The sequence below is a fragment of the Crocodylus siamensis genome, chromosome 1 (assembly GCF_052110815.1).
Source record: "Crocodylus siamensis isolate JL-2025a chromosome 1, ASM5211081v1, whole genome shotgun sequence".
In the NCBI taxonomy this organism is placed as follows: domain Eukaryota; kingdom Metazoa; phylum Chordata; order Crocodylia; family Crocodylidae; genus Crocodylus; species Crocodylus siamensis.
The window spans coordinates 364,335,091-364,359,856 of NC_143395.1; the positions used below are offsets into that span (position 1 = coordinate 364,335,091).

The 24,766-nt window shown below is 41.9% G+C and overlaps 1 protein-coding gene across 2 annotated transcripts in view; it reads right to left on the minus strand.

Annotated features, from left to right (window-relative positions):
• Window positions 1-221: 221 nt before the first annotated feature.
• Window positions 222-24,766, minus strand: part of LCP1 (lymphocyte cytosolic protein 1) — an 83,597-nt gene continuing 59,052 nt past the window's right edge. For both annotated transcript variants that reach the window (XM_090025697.1, XM_090025687.1), the window contains exons 5-16: window positions 22,308-22,440; window positions 21,725-21,806; window positions 18,888-19,053; window positions 13,206-13,348; window positions 9,955-10,050; window positions 9,165-9,360; window positions 8,121-8,199; window positions 7,810-7,924; window positions 5,266-5,399; window positions 4,553-4,676; window positions 3,502-3,626; window positions 222-1,680 (exon numbers count right to left, since the gene is read on the minus strand). In XM_090025697.1, the coding sequence (XP_089881823.1) occupies window positions 1,548-1,680; window positions 3,502-3,626; window positions 4,553-4,676; window positions 5,266-5,399; window positions 7,810-7,924; window positions 8,121-8,199; window positions 9,165-9,360; window positions 9,955-10,050; window positions 13,206-13,348; window positions 18,888-19,053; window positions 21,725-21,806; window positions 22,308-22,440 (1,526 nt within the window). In that variant the 3' untranslated portion in view covers window positions 222-1,547. The remainder of the gene's footprint in view (window positions 1,681-3,501; window positions 3,627-4,552; window positions 4,677-5,265; window positions 5,400-7,809; window positions 7,925-8,120; window positions 8,200-9,164; window positions 9,361-9,954; window positions 10,051-13,205; window positions 13,349-18,887; window positions 19,054-21,724; window positions 21,807-22,307; window positions 22,441-24,766) is intronic.

Sequence of the window (24,766 nt, forward strand, 5' to 3'; positions counted from 1 at the left end):
GGCGAGAAGGCAGGCGGTTGGCCCATAACAGGAGGATGGGGTCACCGATAGATGGACTCCAGAAGAGGCACTCCTGTCACAGTACAGTTAAGGGGAGGTGCCAGTAAACTAATAGCATATATGTCTGCTTTCAAACCTGTATGTTTTGACTGTGCCAGCATATTGTAGTTATCACTTTGTTCACATATATGCAACACTGAAAGAAAGAGTCTGAATGTTTGGCTCATAGGATACTTTATTTGGAGAGACTTTCCATATCACTGTATATTTACTCTTTATTAAGGCAATTTCATGGAGGAAAAGAAGAGACTGTCAGGATAAGTTGACAAGATTGCATTAAGGCATTTTACTACAGTAGAACCCATGTCATGAATACAACAATAAGCAACACACACTAAGGAGCAGATTCAGTGCAGTGTGTTTCATTGATTCTCAACAAATAAAGGTAGATTTTCAAGTGGGATAAAACTGACAGAGCTGTGCTGCTAAAGTCAATGAAGCTATGCTGATGTCCCTCAGTTAAGGAACTGAGCACTAAATACATCACTCAGGCATGTGCTTGGTTAAGTTAAGCACCTTCTTTGCTGAATCAGGCCACTGGCTTCTCATCTGTTTCTGTGGCATGCCATCAATTGTCAGCAAGCCTGTTTAGGTTGTTAACAGGATTCAGTTATTGTTCACTTCATCCAGTTGACACTGTATGGCCCTTTGCTCCCTTCATTTGCATCTCTGTTTATTATTGTTTCCAAATGAATTTCCTTAGTTTGCATTGCAGTTTTCATTTGAAGGAAGCTATGGTTTTGCAATATGTTTATTGTTAAAACATGTCATGAAATTATAAAATTATAAAAATTAGTTGATACCTTGCACAATGTGGGCTGCAAAGGTTTCTGAGGCCTTGGTTGTGATGCTGTTACTCAAAGAGTAATATCTTTACCCTGTAAGCAGTCCCACCAGTGTCAAAAGGACTATTCATACTTCACAGTTTGAGTGAGACCCTTAATTAGCTATCTTTTCTTTCCGCAAGAGTTTCCCAACTCAGAGGATTCTACTATCCCAGAAAAATAAACACTACTCTGCATTGGCTCCCTTTGTAGTGGAAGGTGCTAACCAAAGGAAAGCATGGGATAAACATCATCAGAAGTACAAATGCATTATTAATAGTAACATAACAAATGCAACCTTTCAAAATCCTGAAGACTTGATCATGCTTCTCAAGGCAAAACCTCCAGGTGACCTCTAGAAAACACATCTGACACTCAACTGTTACCAGTAAATTCCCTGCTGTTTGGAAGCATATTAAGAAATATGAAATAGCTACACCTAGGCAAGGCAAACTGGGCAAAGAAATCAATCACATTATTGTTCAGAACAGAACATGTTAGATTATTTTGCAGAGTATATATGTCAACTTTTGTATGTTTTGGAATCTTGTCTAGCATTCTTGCCTTAGAAAGAATCTGCATGTGTCCTCGACACGAAGAAGAGCATTCAGTCTGAAGAAGTCAGGGGGTGTATCCCAGCCATTCCTACAAGTCTTTTGTGGTTTAAACTCTCTTCATTCCTTTTCCCATAAGGCAAGCAAACACAGTCATGACCATTTTTGGTTTTACTTCAACCAGGTCTTCTGGCAGGGCATAGACTCTTGCTCCAATTTTTCTCGCCATTGAGATGGCATATCTATAAAGATGGGAAAATGAAGAGAAATGTAAGAAGCAGGATCAGTGTTCATTTGTTTAGCAAGTTCTAGTTTAGCATACTAGAGCTGGCCAGGAACTTTCTGTCAAAATGATTTTCCATCAGAAAAACACTGATTTGTCAAAACTTAAGTTTTCTTCAGCAATGTATGTAGTTCCATTCTGTGGTCTAATAAAAGTCTAGTCTCCCCTATCCTAGGTTAGTGCCCTCTGACGGAAGGAGTGTGGGATATTGCAAAATAGGCTCACATTTTAGAACAGTATGCAAAATCTATTACTTCCTTCCCTGATCTCCCAGGGAGATCTTTGCTGAGGGAAAACTCTTGCTAGCAATAAAGGGCCAAATTCTGCCCCTACTACTTTTGGACACTTATATACATGATGGGGATTTAGTCCTTCAGGTTGCATTCTATGCCCCCAAAATTGAAATGGTGACCTTTTAATTGAAATCTACCCCACCACTGTATATATGTGATTGTCCTGATGGCCACAGGTGCCTGCTGAAGGCAGAAGTGGTGAGGGGGTTTACAAAAGAATGGCCAAAGGGGTACAGGGAAACTTACAATAATATTTAAATTGATGCTACATAAAGACAAAAACTATTAGCCATTTGTTTTCCTGAACTGTGTTTGATGCAACCACAAAGACTTCACTAAGGGTGCTGTACACATGACAATGTTCTGACATACATGTGATGAAAAATTCCCTGTGCGTGGCTTACTGGCACCACACATTATATGTATGGAAGTTTTGGGGGTTTGAAATGAGTATGCATCATTGCAAACTAAATTACATTCTGATGTAGTTTAGTTTGCAACATTGCAATTTGGAAAGATGGAGAAAGGGCCTGTGTGGAGGGAAGCAAATGCCAGACATGAGGGAAAGAAGCAGAACAGTAGGGAGAGAGAGATGAAGTGCTGAGAAACAGAGGAGGCGGCAGGATTAGAGAACAGACCACTCCTTTGCATTACAAGCAGCTAAAGCAGAGCAATACTTTAGCCCTCCCATGTGGGGTACTGCTGTAGTGGCCACAGGGATGCTGGTGATTATAACTGGGAAAGGAATCATGACTTGGATGGGTGGTGATCTGTGCAGCTGTGAATGGAAGGAGAGAAGGTCTACAAGGCTGTTGTCCTAAAGGTGTACTTCACACTTGGAGAGAATTCACACCCTCACAAATGGTGCTTATGGGTTGAATTCCCTTCACAGTCCCACCTCTCCTCTGATTGTGCTCCTCATTTCACCTTTGTGCAAACAAGGAAGAATACCGTCTAATTTCACAGCTGGCTGCTGAAGCATTTTTATATATCTGGCATTATTACCTGATCTTAGAATTGTTTTTAATTTAATAAGAGGAAATATGAGCTTAAGAAGGAAAGTAGTTATGATCTCATCAAGGGATTGTAAAGCAAGAACTATAGCAGCATTCACTTAATTTCCTTTAGCAACATTTTTTTTCTATCTTTTTCCCGAGGTACTTCTTGCTTCCAAGGTAGTTCTTACTTGCAGACACAGGGAGTGCTAACAACCGAGTCATAAGAGTAACTTCAAAGCAATGCAACGAGAGCCTGATTTGGTATACTAGGGGCAGCACGCATGTGTGTGGCAAATGGCAGATCAGGAAGGGGACAGGTAGCACAACAGCAGATAGGACAGGAAGCAGAAAGCAGAGCAACAGATTGGGCAGAAGATGGGTGTTGGAATGGCACTTGGGGTAGATATGGGGCTAATTTGTGTCATGCCTGCCAAAAAGGTTAGCCCCCACATGGTACACCCTTCATGTGGTCGCATAGCTCAGACTTACTTAGCATTATTGAGCTTCTCAACATCATCCAGGTCCTCTGTTTTCAGAAGGTCATATTTGATAGAACCTGGCTGAATAGCATCAATGAGATCCAGGACTGGCATGCTTGTGCTTATTTTGGGGTCCTGAAAGGAGGGAAAATAAAGTTAGATGCACAGACTGACAGAGTTTCTACTCAGCCAAAACCATAGCTCAGGGGAGTGGATGACTGCTCAGAGCAGTGGTTCTCAACCATTTAAAATTTAAGGCACTCCTCCATAACTTTTGTGGATTGAGAGACACCGCATTCAAAAAACTAACTGATTTATTGCAGTGCTTACCTCCTTGCAGAGGGGCCAGGCAGGGACCTAAGCCTGAACTTATCAACTCATCTCTTCACACCCAGTTTCTCTCTCCACACCTCGCAGCACCCTTCAAAGGATCATGCTCCCCATCTTGGATTTCCTTACCCCATCCCAATTTTCCTTAACCATAGTATGGTCATCCTAATTTTGCAGCACATCAGGATGCCCCAGCAACCTGGTTGAGATTCACTGGCTTAGTGGTTCACTGGTCACTGTTTATCATATATTTGGTTTGATTTTTAGTCTAGGTTGGATTCAACAGGCCTTCTCTTTACATAGTGTACATTGCCAATTCACGTCAGATAAAAATTGGGCCTAGGATTTTCTCCAGATACGTCAACAAGACTGTAAAGCCTCTGGGATGGAGGCTACGAGGAAGGTAGGAAGTGGCCCAGAAATTCAACCTGAGGGTTAAAAGTGAAGTTTTTGAAGAGGGGCCCTTTGGTTGGGACTCAGTGGATCAGGGACCCCTAAAGGTACTGCTGTACCAGTGGCTACTGGTACAGTTTTAGCTACTGGAAAAACACCTGGTTTGGAAAAGTACTATGAAGTAAGAATTCACGATATAATTTCTAACACAGAAGACTATAGACAAGACTGGTGGGCTAAGGAAGGAGATGCCATTACCTTCCTTGGAAACCATATAAAACAGCAGTATACCTGTAACCATAAGGGTCTCATGACATCCATATAAAGGAAAACCATACCTTGAAGCTAGAGATGGTTGAACATTTCCCAGCTTCAGTCAGTGTTTCATTTACCCAGTTGACAATAATTTCATCATTGACCTTCTGCCCACCACCTATGTCTTCAAGGATACTCAGCGTATACCTTAACAAAAAATATAAAATGTCTGTTGCTTCATATTTGAAAGTGTGAAGCCACATCGTACATGTAAAACCTTGCAAAGCCAAACCCTACAGTCGTAACTCGCACTCAGTAATATCTCTTTCAGTCGATTAAGTTATACAGGGCTCTGTCTCATTATACTAAGGGTCCTTGACACTGCTCTGGCAAAGTCAAGGAGTTTTAGGGTAGCACAGGTGACTATTATAGCCACTGTAAGTGTGCTGTATATGGCCAGAGGGTGCAAAAAGTCTCTTATGTGAATGATGCAGGCCCACAGTATCTACAAAGAAATCACAGATTCATGAATTTCAGGACCAGAAGGGACATTTATGATCACTTAGTCTGTTCTCCTGCATAATAGGAGCTGCAAAGCCTCAGCAGTTGCCTTTGTGTCAAGCCCACAATTTGGTTTCTGCTACAACGTGAGTTTTAGGAAGGCATATTATCTTGATTAAAAGATGAAATATAGACAACAGGGGTAATAATAGTATTGATCTATCTCCTCCCTGATGAATGCTGACACCCCATTCAGTAACACGGAAGCAGTATGGGTAAAGGCTGACTACTGTACCTTCTCATTAACTGCCAGATCAAGGCAAGAGTTAGTGTACGATTTCCTTCATTGAGATCTTGCCCAGCAATTCCAACGAGGGAAAACTTGGCTTGATTCTTTCCCAGCTCCACTGCATAGTTGCAGTTTTCAAGCTGTCAGTAACAGATATAGTCAGTATCTTTAAAAATATGGGGAGGAACAAACATCTTTAAAGGAATCCATTGCTATTTGCAACTGTTGTAAAGGATAAGTCAGATCTGGCAAATGGATTCATACAGGCAGACCATCCTGTGGGCTTCTGTGTGAGTATTATATTGGGGTTTGAGTACTTTCAGGATCTAGCCCACAACTTCTACAGGAAGCTTTGGCCCCTACAGAAATACTACAGTGTACTAGAGTGTTTCATCAGAACTTAAATGACACCAAACACACTGGGAAATAAGGCAATACAATTTGCAGCACTCTAAGGTAGCCCCTGTACTATCTTCTATTGCTGTGCAAAACAGTACCGTTCCATTTCGACTTGCGTTTCGACAGCATTTCATTTCGAATTTAATTTTGATTTGAAACCACTGTTCCATTTCATTTTGTAAAAACAGTACCGCTGTTCTGATGCTGTTTCAAGTTTCGCCCATAGGCTATAATGGGGAAGCTCAAAACAACTTCTCTCATCCAGCAGGCAGATTAGGGGCACACAACCCTGGGAGGGCTGTGGGGGCTAAGCCAGTCCTCCCAGGGTTATGGACCCCCTATCTGCCCGCCAGATGAGGGAGGGAAGCTGAGTGCTGCTGCCTGAACTGAGCCCCATTGCTTAGTTCCCCTCCCCAGTGCTGCGATCCTTTGGGCTGGGGAGGGCAACTCAGCCTGACTGCTCAGTTCCTCTCCACAGCGCTGTGATTGCTTGGGCTGGGGAAGGCAACTCAGCCAGCTGAGCTGAGTTCCCCTCCCCAGCACTACCATGGAGCTCAGTGCCCTTCCCCAGCCCATCATAGCGCTGAGCTCAGCTGGGCTGAGTTGCCTTTCCCAGCTCAATGGATCAAAGCACTGGGGAGGGGAACTGAGCAATCAGTCTCAGTTCCCTTCCTCAGCCCTATTCTAGCGCTGGGGAGGGGAACTCAGTCGGGCTGCTTCAAAACTCGAAACATTTCAGAACTTCGAAATGTTTCGACTGCCCTCGTGTTTTTTCAAGACTATTTTTAAGCCCTTTGTTTCATTTCAAATTCGCTGTTTCAAGCTTGAAATGAGTCGAAACAGTGTTGAAACAAACAGCCGGTTAAATTTTGCACAGCCCTACTGTCTTCTTTCTCTTACCTAGTAAGGTAGCACTATTCTGGGACAATAATTGGGGTTTTCAATGTGAAGTGAGTCCCAGAATTTTAATGTTTTAGGTGCTTTAGGTACCCTGTCTTGCCTCATTTACTAATAGCTTGAAAATATTCTTGGCCAGTACACGTCATGTTGAGAGAAAACTGGGCACTTAGTGGATGTCCAACAGGGAACTTTCTCCCAGGTCCTGAGGCATCTAGGCCACAAACATTTAATATCTGCTTCTCTGTTAGAAGGCACAATGACAGAGCAGATGAGGTATTTCATGATGGACTCAGAAGTATGTTTGCACCTTTCTCTGGATTTATGCCAAAGGACAGTCTAACTGTGTGTGAGGGTCAAGCTGATGAACCAGACAGCCGGATGTGATGTGATGCATCGCTCACTTGTGTGTTGTTAGCTACAGACACCAGTGGACTTAGCCCCACTAGTCTGATTAGCTGCCTAGGCTCAGCACAGACCTTAGGCTTTGACTTATTCCACTGATATGGAGGGAGATGATCAGGAGAGCTGGAATAATCATGAATATGTATTGTAACTTGTGGGCTGAATACGGCAAAATTATTTAAAGAATCAGGGGGTTTTAATGTAGATTGAAAACGTGAAATATATTTACATCTCAAATAGTATTCAAATCTCTACAGAGCTAGTGAGCTGAATTTATTAACAAAGGGAAGGGAAATATTCATGGAATACACAGTAGAAATACAATTTGATCAGGTCTCCTTGTGACTTGAGAGCAACATGCAGTTATGCATACAAATGCCTATATATTTCCCTGCCATATATAAATTATTATGTGCACTCAGTAACACAGGAAAGCATTTAAGCATGTGCTTAACTCTAGGCACAAAACAATACCAGTTGACTTCAGTGGGATGGCTCATAGATGCTTAGTTTTAAGCACGCGCTGTAGTATTTGGTACAGCTACAACATCACTCTTACAATACTGCTAATTCAAATGACATCTCAACATGTTGCAAGACTGATTGGTAAATAAGTGTAGTTGCAATACTGCATACAGGCGGAAGGAGTATAGGCCATAAACCCTTTGTAAATGTATTCCTGTAACAGAGATATCAGACTTTACTGTTCAACTGCTGAATAAGGACTCAATTCCATTTTGAAGTATATGCAGTCATTCATTAATCAATGAGTATATGTATGGTTCCAGCACTTCAAAAGAAATGGTATGGATATCTGTGCATTGTTAAAATCAAGTCAAGTTTTTGTACCTTCTTCATGTTGCCACCCAGCTTAGGATAAGGTGGTTTGTTCACTCTGTTCCAGTCTACTGGCACTTTAATCTTTTCATAAAGCTGGAAGATAACCAGGGCATCTGACAGGTCACTGAAAAAAAAATTAAAATATACATCAGCTTATAAATGATGTAGCAAAGAATCACATTTAAACATTAGTAGAATTGATCACATTTTCCTAAAGGATAAAACTTGAGCATGCATTTCCATGTTCTCGATGAACAAGTTTTTCCTTCAGGTGTAAATTACATTTATTTATCTCAAGGACATAAGATAAATTTTCTTACCTGTATAAATGATTTACACGTGGATTAACACCCAGAGAGTTCATCCAGTTCCTAAAAGTCCTCTCTTCCCTTGTTTCACCTAAAATGATAGCAATATCAATCAACACTTCTGCAAAACTCAACTCTACAGTGAAATACCATTTTGCAAAAATGAAACCACATATAAAAAAACCTACAGTGTACTGAAAACATTTGCAGAATGAAAGATTAACTGGCATGTGAATTAAGAGTACTAAACAGTAGGTAAGATTCTGTACATGCCACACATGTTTTAGCACTTGGGCCAAATTCCCTTAAAAATATTGAAAAGAATTCAAATTTACCTTATCTGAGAAGGTTTAGTACAAGCCTTTGAGGACATTCAGTTACAATCCTTAGCAAACAAATCTCAGACGGAGCTGAGCATTCTGTCGTGAGTCAGGAAAATATTTAAGCACATGCTTAACACAAAAATAGTTGACTTCAGTGGGATGGCTCACATGCTTAACTTCCAACATGTGCTACAGTATTTTGTTGATTCAAGTGACAGAGCTTGGCACCTTGCAAAACTGAGCTGCTACCTCAGACTTTGTTTAAAACAACACTTTGCTGTTGCTGACTGCACAACTACAATTTCATAGATGTGTCAGACTGAGCCTGTGCAAAAACTACTTTCTTCTTGAATACAACGATGTACCCTAAATGTTTTTTCCAGGACACAAATGGTTTGATCCTGGAACAAGTGTTTGGGGAGAGCCTACACTGGTGTTATGGTTTTATTTAGTGCTAAGTGATAGCCAATTCACTTAAGGTTGGATGATTGGGAATGCTAGAACAAACCCCAGACACATGAAAAGTCCAACAAAGCCTTCCAAAGAACAGGAAGTCAACTACATCTGAAACTGGATGCAAGTAATGCAGCCATATCCCCTCCTGAAATCTTCCTTAGCTCTTGTTGCATTGAAGACATGTCTGGGAAAAGTTGGACTAATAGAAGTTATCCAACCAAGTCCCAGTTACGAGAGTCTTCAATCTAATGCCATATATTCTTTGTACTTGCTTTACCTTCAATAGAACTCCAGTCAATGTCCTGGTTCTCTGGCTTATGGAGGGCAGGATATTTATTGAAGAGGTTGGCAATGAAAGCCAAGTTTAACTTTGGGTTGCCACGGACTACATCTGTGGCTGTGACAAACTGCCGGCAGCCTAGTTTCTCTGCCTGCTGCAACATACATTCTGCCCTCTGGATGTCATCCTTCTCCTGTGTTGACAAAACAAATATCAAATGCCTGAGTCAGCAAAAAATATTTGTTGCCCACTTCTACTGAAATACCACACACACACATACATATATACATGTAACTACTTTAGATTTGCACATAAAAGCTTTACAAATTAAAGCATATTCTTGGTTCAGTGCATATTTTTCCTTTTCCATGTACATATCACAAGCCAATATTTGCAGATTGCTTTTACCTAAAATCAGTATCTTGCTATATTACAATGATTTTCTAACTATTACACCATAAGGTTAATGTAGGAAAAGTCAAGGAGAATTCAGATACATTTTCATGACAATGTAATAGGATGAACATTGATAGTGTATCTAACTGGTTCATTGGCTGGAAAAGTTTAAGTGATAACTCATGTTCTCTGGTATTTCATCATCATTAAAAACATCAAAGCTAAACAGCATTTAAATTCTGTATATTTGTTTTTTTGATTGCAAGACTGCATTGCAACGGAAAATTTGGCCTGCTTCTTCTAGTATTACACTACATCTCAAAGTTTCCTCATTACTGTAAGTAAAACACATTAAAATGTAAGTGTGCATTCTTTATTTCTGTGATCTTACCCTTAATCCTGACATGTCAATAGCAATAGCTGGAATGCCTTCTTCATCTCCCTTTGGGGCAACTTGGTCCAGCAAATGGTAATAAGCTCTGGAGTCCTGAGACACAGCAAGAAATTAAAGGTACTTACAGAAGTGTGGAGGAAAAGTTACAAGTAAAGCTTGGTTTTGTATGCCAGTGTTTCCCATGAACAATGGGTGAGGTGGCTTTCTTTGTATTACATCAACCATTTGACAACATAATTAAATTAATAAAGCTGGAAACATTTAACCATTTACATTTTATGCTGCGTTGTTTTATAAAGCAATAGAAATACTAAATACAGAAAAGCTGGAAGCATTAAAAAAAGTACTATGTATATGTTTCATCTGAGAAGGGGAAAGGCTAGAATTGATTTAAGGGTAATATGTTCAGTAAGAGATATGAAAAATATACCTTTACAATGCTCTGGAAGTCGGTCAGCTAAAGTTTTAGTAAAAGAATAGACAGAAAGGCGAAAGCAGAAGTTTAAGGCAAAGTTTAAAGAAATATTAAAATAGTTACAAAAGAGAAAACAAAGTTTTCAAGGATAAACGTGAAAGCAAACAACAATTAACAAGCATTTTTCAAGCAAAAGGCTAAAACAAGACACAGATTTAATCTGCTTGGGTGGATCCATGTGTGGAAAATATCCATTTTGTTTAAGAAATCGTTATAAGCATAATTGAGACCCTTCAAATAAAAATTCAGATGACATTTTTTAAAAAGCAGGTTGAAAAATTGTTAATAATTTGAGCATTCGAAAGTCAATAGTCCAAATTTTCCAAACCTTTACTTTCAAGATTTATTCTAACTTGTACACTAGTTCCATTTCTTCACAAATGTTTCTCTGCATGCCTGCATACATTATAGAACATGCATATTTATAGAAGGAGCAATTCTGAGAGACACATGTAATAAGTGGATGATAGCAAATAATAGAGGCTGAAATTTTGGCCACACTGATGTCTATGTGTACATTTTGCTTTTCAGAATTGACAATGATATGATATAAAATGTAGGCTATCACCTCCATGTGCTTAACTGGTTGTTCTGTAGTTTAAGCACAATGTTGGATTCAGTGGATCTACACTTGCTCTGTGCATCCTTTCTGCACAAAGAGAGCACATCTATAGAGATGTTGACCGTGAAGCTGCCTAATTAGCTCTGCAGCAAATGTCTCAGCAACTACACATGTTGCTCTATTAGGTCGTAGTAAACTAATAAACTCCGCAGCAGGTTACTACTTGGAAATACAAGTGCTAACCTGCCACAGAGTTTTTTACTCCACAGCAGCACACATGTAGACACTGATGTGGCTGGCTGAGGCACGAGAGTGCTTCAGTGCAGTGGCTGCCTACTGGCTAGCTCTCCACGAAAACACCCTTGTGCCCTAGCCAGCTCCTGTGCAGCACACTGAGCCAGGTCTGAGCAGCCCCAGGCTGGTAAGCCGACTCCTCCAGGCCTCCTGCCAGCCAGGGCTGCTCCAACCCAGTTCAACATGCTGTGGTCCCAGGCTCACATTCAAATGGCACGCCCAGGAGCAATAAACTCCAGTATGATAGTTACATGTGCCAGAGTTTATTGCTGTGAATTAATAGCATGTGTAGACATGCCCAGTCGGTACCCTGCACACGTGCCTGGGAGAAAAAGAATCACCCAGGCATAGGCAGAAGGCCAGATATGTCCCAAAGAGCCAAGGGGGACCTTCTCACTTTTCAGCCCATTAAGCTACTGGTTAAGGCACTTGCCCAGGAAATACAGGTTGTAGGGACCCCTCACCCAGAAAAATTGTGAAACTGAATCTCTCTCTTCTCAGCAGAAGGTACAGGTTCAAAGTCCGTTTGGGTGAGAAGCAGGTCCTTCTAATTTTGGCAGGTATGTGTGCAAGATGAATACATACTGCCACAGGTGAAAGTAGAATCCAAACTGAGCATAAGTGCCACAAACTGCAGTTACACACCACTATATAAATACTATTTGGGTGCGTCAACATGAGAAGATACCTGAGCAGTGCCCAACTCTACTGTGCAGTACTGTGCAGGGCAAAAACCATGCTAATATGCCATGGTGCAGCAGCATTAGGCTACTGCGCAGTTGGCATCACTAAAAAGCCATGTACTGGTGCTACTGCGTAGTAGCACCAGTTACTACACATTGATTTAGTACTTGGTTATACAAACACTAAACTTAATGAGCTGTAACTACAATGCATTAATGAACATGTAGATACACCCCTGGGGGGGAATAGAATTTAGCCTCAAGCTGCATGAATTTCCTCTCTCTAGCCTGCCTATAGAAACCTGAGAAAGATTCATCCCATGGCCCTTCTACATAAAAAAGAAACATCTTTTGCATTAAAAAAATATATTGAGTGCCAAGGAAATTTTATGCATGAGATAAATGGAGGATCAGACTCCAAATATTTCACTTTGTCTTCCTATTATTATTGGTTATTTATATTTAATATGCAATCTTTATAATTCATGTTTTAGGCCCTCTGCTGGTCCTAAAGCCAGTGGCAAGGTTCTGCTTAGTTACAGCTAGCCAAGTGGTGCCAAAACCTGCCTTGAAACTGCTGCAACAAAAGGAGGAAAGGTTATCTTACAAAAATAATATGGATTTCTGACTGGCAATCACAGACAAGTTTTTAGTGTCTTTCATGTTTGATTTGGATTATGAAAATGGCTGTTGGAGATGGGAGAAATAGGCCCAGGAAGTGGTACTGGATTATGAAACTTTTCATTTACTGGTCACATGTAGTCTGTGTTAATCCATTCAACTGAATGGAAGGATTCCTGTTGACTTCAATGGGTTCTGGAGTAGGACCTTACTGACTACAGGTCACTGCCAGCTCTGCAATGGCATATCAGAAAGGAGTGGGGGGGAGGGGGAGGGGTTGTTTTTTCCCCCAATTCATCTACCTGTTAAGGAAAAAGTCCTTTAAAGTTTAAGCCTAGCCAAAATTGAAAGTTGCAATTCCACGGCTTTGAAGTATTCCAAATGTACTGTTTAGGCTGTCACAGCATTAGTTCTACACACACTATCCACAGGATTCCTTTTAATCAAAGGAGCAGTTATGTTGACTCAGAAGTTTCACAAGAAGCCTATCTTTAAGTGTTTTTAAAAGTGGAACCTGAGCCATCATTTTTGGGTAAATAAGCCCAGGTAAAGCAGGCTGTACTGACACTGGGGATCACTGTTTTTGCTGTAATTGATTGCCATTTTTTTATACCTTGATGTCGGTACTGAAGTTGTTGATTTTGTTGCATCCAGCATTCTCCAGGTGATAGTTAGCCCATCTCAGCAGCAGTTCCTCTGGGGATAATTTCATCAGATCCTCTAGGCTCTCTCCTTCCCGCAGAAGGGCAATCAAAGCTAGGCAAGCACAAAATTGAAAGAAAATCAAATATCAGGTATAAGAATACAGAGGCTTTTAATGTATCTGTCCTAACATACTCTACTGTGCAAACATAAGCTCTTGCTCTCACTGAAGTCACTGGGGCATAACACAACTGATATGTATTTAAGAAGCTTTAGTGGGGTCCCCCAAGGCTGCGTCCTTGGACACATATTGTTCAACATCTTCATTAATGATGTGGACATTGGAGTCAGGAGCGGACTGGCAAAGTTCGCCGATGACACCAAACTTTGGGGCAAAGCATCCACGCCAGAAGATAGGCGGGTGATCCTGGCTGCCCTGGACAGGCTCAGCAAATGGGCGGACAAGAACCTGATGGTGTTTAACACCAAAAAATGCAAGGTTCTCCACCTTGGGAAGAAAAACCTGCAGCATCCTTCTAGGCTCAGCAGTGCTACACTGGCTAGCACTACGGAAGAAAGAGACTTGGGGGTCATGATTGACCACAAGATGAACATGAGCCTGCAATGTGATGCTGTGGCTACTAAAGTGACCAAAACGCTGGCTTGCATCCATAGATGCTTCTCAAGCAAATCCTGGGACGTCATTCTCCCCTTGTACTCGGCCTTGGTGAGGCCGCAGCTGGAGTACTGCGTTCAATTTTGGGCTCCACAATTCAAAAAGGATGTGGAGAAGCTTGAGAGAGTCCAGAGAGCGCATGATCGGAGGTCAGAAAAACAGACTTTATGATGACAGGCTGAGAGCCATGGGGCCTGGAAAAGCGCAGGCTCAGGGGCGATCTGATGGCCACCTATAAGTTTATCAGGGGTGTTCACCAGGAACTGGGGGAACAATTGTTCACCAGAGCGCCCCAAGGGATGACGAGGTTGAATGGTCATAAACTACTGTGAGACCATTTCAGGCTGGACATAAGGCAGCATTTCTTTACTGTCCGAGCCCCAAGGTCTGGAACAGCCTGCCATCAGAGGTGGTTCAAGCACCTACATTGAACACCTTCAAGAACAAATTGGATGCTTATCTTGCTGGGATCCTATGACCCCAGCTGACTTCCTGTCCTCTGGGCAGGGGGGCTGGACTCCCTTCCAGCCTTTATGTCTATGTCTATGTCTACGTCTAAAAACAAAACCCAGCCCCTGGTGAAACCCTCATATTATTGGTAAGATACTGATTTGATTGTATAGATTTGCTGACTACCTTGTCCTGTTCTTATCCTATATCTTGAGCTGTGTTTTGTTATAATTGCTTGCATACTTAATTGCCAAAAGCCACCCTGAGTTAGATCTTGCCAAGGAAATAAAAACAAATAGCTAAAGATTCTTCCAACCATGTAAATAAAAACAGAGGATGCAGAAAGAAGTGTGTGTCTATAAACTGCAGCTTGAGTACAGATTGAAGATGATATAGGTATGACTCAAAAGCCAAATTAATACTTTCTATAAGTTTGCAGTTAGGACAATGTTGTTGAACCTGGGGGCACAGACAGGATGGCTAATGGGAATGGAGATACAGAAATGGAAAACACCAGATCTGAGGTTAAAGTAGCACTCAAAGAGCTTTATGTGCTCAAGTCATGGGGATGAGATAACATTCATTCTAGGATTTTGAACTGGCACATGGAATTGCAGGCTTGGTACCAAGGCCTTTTAATAAATCCATCAAATCAGAGGAGGGTTACTACCTGACTCAAATGTAGTACCTGTTTTGAAGTAGGGAAGGGAGAAAATGATCTTGGCAACTATGGCTCCATCAGTCTGACTCTATAATATACCAGAGCTTAAAAGGAAGCCTTGAAGGAAAGAGCAATTAAAGACAGGGAGATAAAAGGGAAAATGGACAAAATGCCAAAGGCAGATGGTGCTGGAGTAACCTGATATATTTATTTGATAACTGATTTTCTAGAGAAAAGAAATGAAGTGAAACTAATATCCATTGACTTCAGTAAAACGCTTGACACAGTGCCTTATGGGAAATAATTAGCTGAGTTGGAAAAGATGAGAATTAGAAAATTTCTAAGGGGAGTGAGGTAGTGGCTAAAGATGAGATACCAATGCATAATGTTGAAAAGTTCAGTATTGGGCTGGAGAAGATAAACCCTTGAGGAACTCCTTCAGTTATCTTGACATCAGCCATGTTTAGCATTTTCCTTAATGATACTGGCATGTAAAATATCAGCTTCCTACTGAAATCTGCTGATTTAATCTGCTTGGTTGGATCCATGTGTGAAAAATATCAGTTTTATTTAAGAAATCATTATAAGCATGATTGAGACCCTTCAAATAAAAATTCAGATGACTCCCTCCCGAAGTGGGAGTCATCCTCAATGCACAGGATAACTGGATTCCCAAACAGGAAGAATACAGTGACATTTAGGCATGGGCAAAGTTTGACTTGTACAGTATGAGGGAATAAAGGGACCCATGGACCAGACACAAGCAGATGCATACGGCACTAGCTAAGAATCCCACAGTGGTCGGCACATAAACCAGGCTTGGCCCCATGCACCCTCCCCAGCCTCTGCCAATGCTTTCAGAGCTGAGTAAGAGAAATGGACAAAAGTTCAGTAGCACTTAAGTACAAGGTCATGTACACAGAGACTAAGAACAAAAATTTCTGGTATGATATGGGGGTCATCAGTTGGAGATGACAGACAAGGAGAAAGACCTCACAAATTAGTCAGTCACAGGTACCCATGAGGTACTAGCATTATGCTGCCATGAAAAAGGGCAATGCAAACCCAGGATCTTATTGGGTGAGGAATTTGCAGTAGAAAAAGGGAAGGTGCACAAGCCACTGAAAGGCACTGTGTAGTACGGATGTGCGAAGCAGGCCATATTTGATTTGGATTCGGATTCAGCCCGATTTGATTCATTGATTCAGATCACTAACCTCATTCGATTAGGCCAAATCTGAATCTGAAGATTCAATTCTGAATCAGAGAATCAGCATAGATACAACTTTATCTGTTTTTTCTACATACCTCATGGTACCAGGTGATTTCATAGTTTTATAGTTTCTAGGGTCGGAAGGGACCTGAGCAGATCATCGAGTCCAACCCCCTGCCATGGCAGGAAAGAGTACTGGTCTACCCCAGCAAGGTGTACATCTAGCCTTCTCTTAAACACCCCCAGAGTAGGAGCCTGCACCACTTCTCTTGGAAGTTGGTTCCAGATCCTAGCCGCCCTGACCGTGAAGTAGCGCCTCCTGATAGCTAGCCTAAATCTACCCTCTGCCAGCTTGTGACCATTATTCCTGGTCACTCCTGGCAGTGCTCGGGGGAACAGGGACTTCCCCAATGCCTGCTGGTCCCCTCTGACTAGTTTGTAAACGGCCACTAGATCCCCCCTCAGCCTTCTCTTGTGGAGGCTGAACAGGTTCAGGTTCCATAGCCTCTTCTCATAAGGCCTGCCCTGCTGCCCCCTGATCATGCAAGTGGCCCTCCTCTGGACCCTCTCCATGCTGTCCACATCCCTCTTAAAGTGTGGCACCCAGAACTGAACACAGTACTCCAGCTGCGGCCTGACCAGTGCCGCATAGAGGGGGATTATCACCTCCTTGGACCTGCTTGAGGTGAACGCAGGTTTGTGAATGCTGAGATGGTGGGGCGGATAGAACATCCCACAGGAGCATGGTGGGGAGGCCTCCGCGTGCTCAGTGGTGGACCCGGACGTGGACCGGAACTACTTCCCGTCCACTTCCAGGTTCACCACCAAGCATGCAGGGGACCCCCCTTGCAGCCCCCCAGCTCAGCGATCGAGCATGGGAGGATCCCAGGTAACCCTTAGACCCACGAGGCACCAGTTGCCAAGCTGGGGGGAAGGGGGGTCCCCCATGCGCTCTGCAGCAGACCCAGAAGTGGGCCTGAAGTGCTTCTGGTCCACTTCCGGGTGTGCTGCTGAGTGTGCTGGCCCATACCTGCGCTCCCATGGGACGCTCCTTCTGCCCCACCATCTCAGCATTCACTAGCCACCTGGTACCTTGAGGTATGTAGAAAAAACATATAAAGCTGTTTCTATGCCTGAATCGTTGAATCTCTCCAAATCAATTTGGAGGATTCTGCTTCGATTCAGAGAGATTAATGGGTCTCCTGATTTGATTCGAATTTGGAGATTTGGCCACCAAATCAGGCCAAATCTCCTGCAAATTGAACTAGTGACCAAAGCTTTGCACGGCCCTACTGTATAGGTAAAGACCTCATCTGGAATACCATGGATCATTTTGGTCACGTATGTTCAAGAGAAATGAACTTAAACTGGCACAGTTCAAAGGAAAGAGATAATACAGTGATCAAGAAAATTGAGAGCCTATCTGACAAGAACAGACTAAAAGGGCTTGGCTTGTCTCTCCTAGAAAAAGGAAGGCGGAGAAAGGATTGCAGTCTATAAATACATCAGGGTATAAATACCTGGGAGGGAAAAAGAATTATTTAAGCTAATGGATAATGTTGGCACAAAAGTAAATGGGCATAAACTGGCCATTAATACATTTAGGTTGCACACTAGAATAAAGTTTCTGTCAGAACGGTGATGTTTTGCAGCAGCCCCCCAATCAGAAAACCGTTGGCAAAAAACATAAGTACTCATAACACAGACTTGGATTAAATTATGACAGGGATCATCAATATGACATGGAGGAATGCAATAGCAGGGACCTGGACTAGGTGACTTAGGAGGTTCTTTCTAGTTTTGTATTCTTGGAACTGCAGAACCACAGAACGGCAAGTCCAGTTTACTCTCTACATGCCAAATGACAACATGCTGCTACTGGCTTACATTTGGGTTCTCTCATTTGGTTCTCACATTCATAATGTGATTTATGAGAGGTTCCTACACCATGGAACAGGGACCAATAGTAGCCTGTAGAACAGTTGCAGGGGTCATGCAGAGATGTTGATCATCTGGGTGCAGTGCTCCCTTTGTTCCCAGCCGCAAGTATCTAAGATATTCATTGCAAGAAGAGCCTGGAGGCCTTTAAAGACAGTTGGAATAAGGAAGAAGAATGAACTTTGCTGCCTCTGCTGGATGCCTTTGTTACACAAATAAACAAGAAAGCAGAAATTGAAGCACATCTTATTATTGGAGCTGGGAAGCAGAAGGTACCAATTGGTGCAGGGGACTGGACCTGATGATCTTCCGAGGTCCCTTCCAGCCTTACAATTTATGAATCTACGAATTCCTGAGAAGCACATCTAGAAGAGAAGGGAACCAAGCAGCAAGGAGAAATAAGGGGAACAGTGGATACGTACACATGCACATACAGTATATGTTATGCTGTGTAAAATTGGTAGAGATTTGGCATTGGATTCTATGAAGTACAGGAAACCAACAAAGCTTTCTGTCTGTAACATGAGGGTAGGTCCTGATCCCAGGTACAGGCATGGAAACAACCACACAAAGTTTAAACACTAAAGCATCATAACATATAACAGAGAATGACAGAAGTGAAGAATAAAGACAATGAAAATTTGAATAAGAGTTCAAAGGAGTGAATGAAATAACTCAGTGATGACAGCACTGTAAAGGAAAGCACCATGTGTACCTTCATTTCTGCTGAGTTCTATGTCAGCAAACAAGCCAATTTTGATAACCTGCCATAAAAGGCCCAAGACAAGGTAAGGTTTCCCCTCTTTTAAGTCTTCAGCACCAATGTTAACAACATGGCACCCAATAGCTGAGGCAGAGTTCAAGGCGAGGTTCAAATTTTCCTGGGGGGAAAAAAGAGAGATAGAGTTTTATTACAATACAATAACTCAAAATGGGAGATGGAGGGAAGAGGACAAAGGAGAAAAAATGAGTAAACTTAAGTATAAGCCTATTCAGGATTAGGGCCTAAGTTGTGTGATAGCTCTGAATTTTCCAGGACTGAAGGACGCTTCAGTGTCCCAGTGCAAATCAGAGAACCTGCCCTTGGCCAGGATAAGAAGCTTCTGTTTCTTACCTTGATGGGTCACAAGGCATTGTACCTTGAGCCTCTCACTGGTCCCAGCCTGACTATTGCTTATTTTGGCCATTATATGAGCATCATAGAGAGGGGAAAGGAAGAGAAAGGCCATATTTTGAGAAGTGTTGGGGGGGAAGAAAGTTCCCCATCCATTCTTCAAGATGGGGAACTGAATGAAGGAGATATTTCAGACAGGTTGAAATTCTTATGTTTTATTATTTTAAAGGGGTAGTCTCTGAGAAAATAGATTAATAGGCAGAGATCAGATGAAGCAGACATAGGTGCCTAGCAAATGGCATTTATCACATGGGTTTGCAATTTATCACATGAATCTTGCTACCATATGGAAGGGCTGATGGATTTGATTAGATAGAAAACACATACAGATACCAAGCATGAACTGAAAAATTCACAACACTGAAAATTAATTGTCTTCTCTGTACTTGACAGTTGTAAAAGGGTTAAGCTAAAGCATAAGCTATATTGATTCAATCTTGCCTAAAACTGACAGGGATTGATCTGTGCTGCATCAATAAGTTGTGTTGCTGACTCTAGAGAATTAGTACTGGAAAAAATGCAGATTGCAGCACAAAAACCCAGAGTAATGGCTTCTGAGCTTACTTGATCCTGGCTAATGCCTCATTTAATCAGGGATAAGGGAGGGTTGAAGTGGGTTACATTTATATACAGAATATATAACTATTTATATATACCTGTACAGAGATCTATCTATCTATCTTTATCTATATCTATAGATATAGGTGGGTGGCAAATTGGCTTAGGGGTTGCACCCAGAGAATGGTGGTGGATGGGTTGGTATCAATTTGGAAAGATGTGGGCAGTGCAGTCTCACAGGGTTTGGTCCTTGGACCTGTGCTGTTCAATGTCTACATCAGTGACTTGGATGAGGGCATGGAAAGCACTCTGTCCAAATTCACAGATGATACCAAGTTATGGGGTAAAGTTAACACACTAGAGGGTAAGGAACAAATCCAGGAGGATCTGGGCAGGTTGGAAAAGTGGGCTGAACAGAAGAGGATGCAGTTCAACAAGGATAAATGCTAGGGTACTGCACCTAGGGAGAAGGAATCACCTGCATGCTTACAGGCTAGGGGAGGACCTTCTAAGCAGCACAGCAGAGGGAAAGGATCTCAGAGTCATTGTTGACACCAAGATGAATAAGTTGTCAATGTGACAAAGCAATCAGTAAAGCTAACCGCACTTTATCATGCATTAGCAGGTGCGTGACAAACAGATCCAGGGAGGTGATACTTCCCCTCTATGAGGCATTGGTCAGGCCACAGTTGGAGTACAGCATCCAGTTTTGGGCACCACACTTCAAGAGGGATGTGGACAACCTCAAGAGGATTCAGAGGAGGACCACTTATATGGTTGCGGGCCTGCAAGCAAAGCCCTACAAGGAGAGATTGAGGGCCCTGGATCTCTTCAGCCTCTGCAAGGGAAGGCTGAGAGGTGATCTTGTGGCTACCTAAAAATCCATTGGGGGACAGAAAGGAATAGGAGATGCTCTGTTTACTCCAGAGCACCCCTTGGAGTAACTAGGAAAAACGGCCACAAACTGACGGAGAGCAGATTTAGGTTAGACATCAGGAAGAACTTTTTTACGGTAAGGGTTGCCAGAATGGGCTTCCAAGGGAGGTGGACACATATATATATGTATGTATATATATATGTATATATAAATATTTCCACCTCCCTTGGAATCCCATTCTGGCAATATAGGTCTACATTCCATTATAGCAAAAGTTGACTGAGCTTGAATTTAGATCATGGCAGAAAAAATTTTGCTTTTCAGTTTATTTTAAATAATGTTTGTGGGCACAAAAAATAAAAATTAATTCAATGCTCAGGTTAAACAGATAAAATTAGAAAAGAAATGCAGTTGCTAGGGTTCTGACAAGAATATTAACCCATGCATGTTGTATGTGTGTAGTATTTGTATCTCAGCTGGCATTTTATTAGACTGGAATTCAGGAGATAGGGTCTCCATTCCAACCTCTGCACAGAGTATTGTGTGTTCTCAGGCACATCACCTAATCTCAGCACTCAGGTGCCTTTTAGTATTTGAGGAATTAAACTAAATTTAAATTTGTTGTGGTCTTCATTGAGTCTTGATGATTGAACTCTTATGGCACCTATTACCTGGGAATCTGAGGCTCAAGTCCTACAAAAAATTACCTTCTTACTTAACTTTAAGCATATGATTTGACCCCCTCACTTCAGCAGGATTGCTCATGTTTAAAATTAAGCATAGGTATAAATGTCTACAAGATTAGGGCTAACATATTTTACTTGGTCACAAGCTGTGCCTGGCTGTTTTGGGTAGGGCTGTGATACTGATAGCATTAAACCTAATTAAATACAGAAGAGTGACTCGTGGAAAAGCACAAAACCATACTCCATCTTTCCATTACCTGTATTGTGAAGGGAGTTAGTTTCTTTTTGTTAATTGTCCTTTCATCAATGGTATCTGGCACAGAAAAGTTGATCATTTTACTGGAAATACAAGAAAAAATACAAGTGAGAAATATGCCACTAGCTATACCAAAGAGGTTCTAGCACACCTGTGAAAAAAACAGGATCTGGCTTATGTTGAACATGCAAACGAACATATAGAAAACAGTGGGTTCTTTACTCCGAAGTCCTGCTTCCATTTTTATTCAGTCTTTACTCAGGCAAACTCCTGCTGGCTCCATTATCTCTCCACAGATTCCAGGGACAGAGACATTCCACTTTATAACAAATCATGCATTTAGTTTACAAAAATAAAAACTATTTAAAGGGGGAAAAAACATAGTACCTTTTAAGAAAAAAGGATCTTGAAAAAGAGAGTCCCTAAGGCACTGATCCTGCCAAGAATCACACCCATGCATCCTTTTAAAGTCAGCACAAATGATCATGGACCTCCAGTTAAGCAGATATATATATATATATATATATATATTTTTTTTTTTTTTGCAAGGTCTAATTCTGTAAGGAAATCTTTGTATTATTTACCACAGCACGATGCCATCACCAACTGCCTGAAAGAGGTCATCGGTTTCTGGATTCATTGGGAGAACATGCTTGCAGTCAGGATCATTCTCAAGGGCTTTATTAATCCAGTTGACAAAGGCATACTTTTCTTCTTCTGCAAATATAATGGTAAGTAAAAGTACATGAGTTTGCAACTTAAAATGTCTATGCTTATTTTAGAAATAAAAGTTAAAGTATGGGAAAGATAATGTTTCATATATTTAATCAGAACTAAAAAGTGGCCATCCTGTGGATGATGTAGTATGGATCTACCAAACCCCAAAGTAACTCTGGAGGAGGTTTAACCTCCAGGTTCTTTGCCAACTGTCTATTACACTTCAAGGAGTAATATTGCATCTTTTCAGCTGGCCTTCTTCACTGGTTCATGGGACCGTAAGTAGGACTGCCTGGAAGTGGGTCTGGGGGAGTTTATGCACCAGGGCTAAGGACAGACATTACACACAAACCAATTTAAGTGACCAGAAACTGGTTTAAACTTGTAACAGAACAGATATTCAGTGCACATAAACCAGTTTGAAAATGGCTGAAACCAGTTTGAGATAAACCTGGTTGAGTGTAGTATCCAACTTAACTGATTTGGCTCAAACTGGTTTATGCAATGTCTGTCCCAGACCCCTTGCTGGTTTAAGATAAACCAGACTCACCCAGCATCCTGACATGCTCTTTGGGCTGGTGGGGCTCTCTGCTCCACAGCAGGGCTGGCCCCTCCCCTCTGCTCTCTCTCTGGAGCTCCAGCAGAGACTGAAGGTGTCTGCCTGTCTTCTCCCTGCCAAGCAGGGATTATTGCTCCCACATCTCTGCCCTACACCTTTCAGCATTAGCTAGCAGACCACATGAAGACTACAACAAAGGCAGACAGGCATTTTGGAGCTAATCAACAGGGAGCTGCTAAAGTCCTTCTTTGGAAAAGCTGTTTAAGAAGTGAACTAATGGAGAAAGGCTTTGTTTTCTTAATGGGTTGATAAACACTGAGTTAGGAGTGATAAACATTCCCTGCTGGGCTTCTCAAGAGGGGTGGGGGAGCATCAGAGTGTCCTGCCGGGGCCTGGCCATGCCCCTCTTGGCTCAGCCTTGTAGAAGGGAAAGGAGGGCTGCTGTAGCATCCCCCCCACCAAGCTTCTAGCCTGAGCCACTGAAGGCATGTACCTGCATTACTGGAATAAAAAGGGAATGTCTAGCCACCTCCAAATCGGTTCAAGCTTTGCAGGTTAGACTAACCTGTGAAGATTGAATCAATTCAGACTTTTTGAATGTCTGTCCCTAGCCCAGAAGACCCTAGGAGTGGCAGTTGCAACCCCCTGGCAGTTACAGTCCTTCCTGCTTAAGTGAGATAACTTAGCAGAAGACTCCTTCATTCTCTCTTCCACATAAACCAAAAGCAAAGGAACCAGGAATCACCTGGTCCTATAAAAGTTGCAAACAAACAAAGAAATAGTAAAAATATTTGAATATTTGCAAAGAAATTCTCCTACCACTGACGACAGTGACAGTGTAACCCACAGTAAGTCAATAAGAAATGCTAAGCCTGGAGGACTGTCTGAACTCCTAGTCCTCTTGGAAGCTTAGGAGTCCACCAGGGCTGCATATTAAGTGCCTCCATATATCAGGATCTAGAGCACTCAGAGAGATGTCCAGTAAAATCCACAAAACACACTGGCAGCAGTATTGAGCTCAGTTTAATCCACAGCACCCCCATTCACTGTACGACCTGGGGAGGAGGGGACAGGAAAGGGAGGACACATTATGTTTATAGCATTTGCTCAGGAACTATGTTGTCGCAATGTTGGCTACTCTGGAGTAAAGGTAGGCAATAGCAGCAAACACTAGTATAACTATCTCTGGTGTAAATGTACTTCTGACTTCCTCTTAAGCAAATGCTCTGTGTTGTGTATCCACTCCACTTTTCTTCTGGAGTAGTTGGAGAATGCTCCAGAGTAAAGGTGTCACATTTCTGTGTCTTTTGGTATATAAACTGATTTGATGATTAAAAGAATATTTTGTATCTAGCTATAAGACCCATTTTCAAAGATATCACAAACACAAAAGAGCCAAAACCTAAATCCTAGTCCTGAAGATGCAGGGTTATTGGTTGTAGACATGTTGGTCTAAGGACATAGGCAGGCAAGGTTCTTTGGGTAGATGTGACATTTTTTATTAGACCAACTGAGTAGTTGGGAAAAGGTTCTTTGCAAGCTTTTGGGCACAAGCACCCTTCTTCAGGCACTGGGAGATTCTGCTGTTGTTCTGAGATCTCCAAGATAGGAAGATATCTAAGATAAGAAGATACAATTTTCATTTCTAAATCACTTCAGTGCCTTCAAAACTTCTATCCTGGAGCCTGAAGCAGTTTTAACAGACACAGAAACATCCCCCACCTTCAAAATCAAGACTTCCTCTTGACATGAAAATTTCAGTGCTTA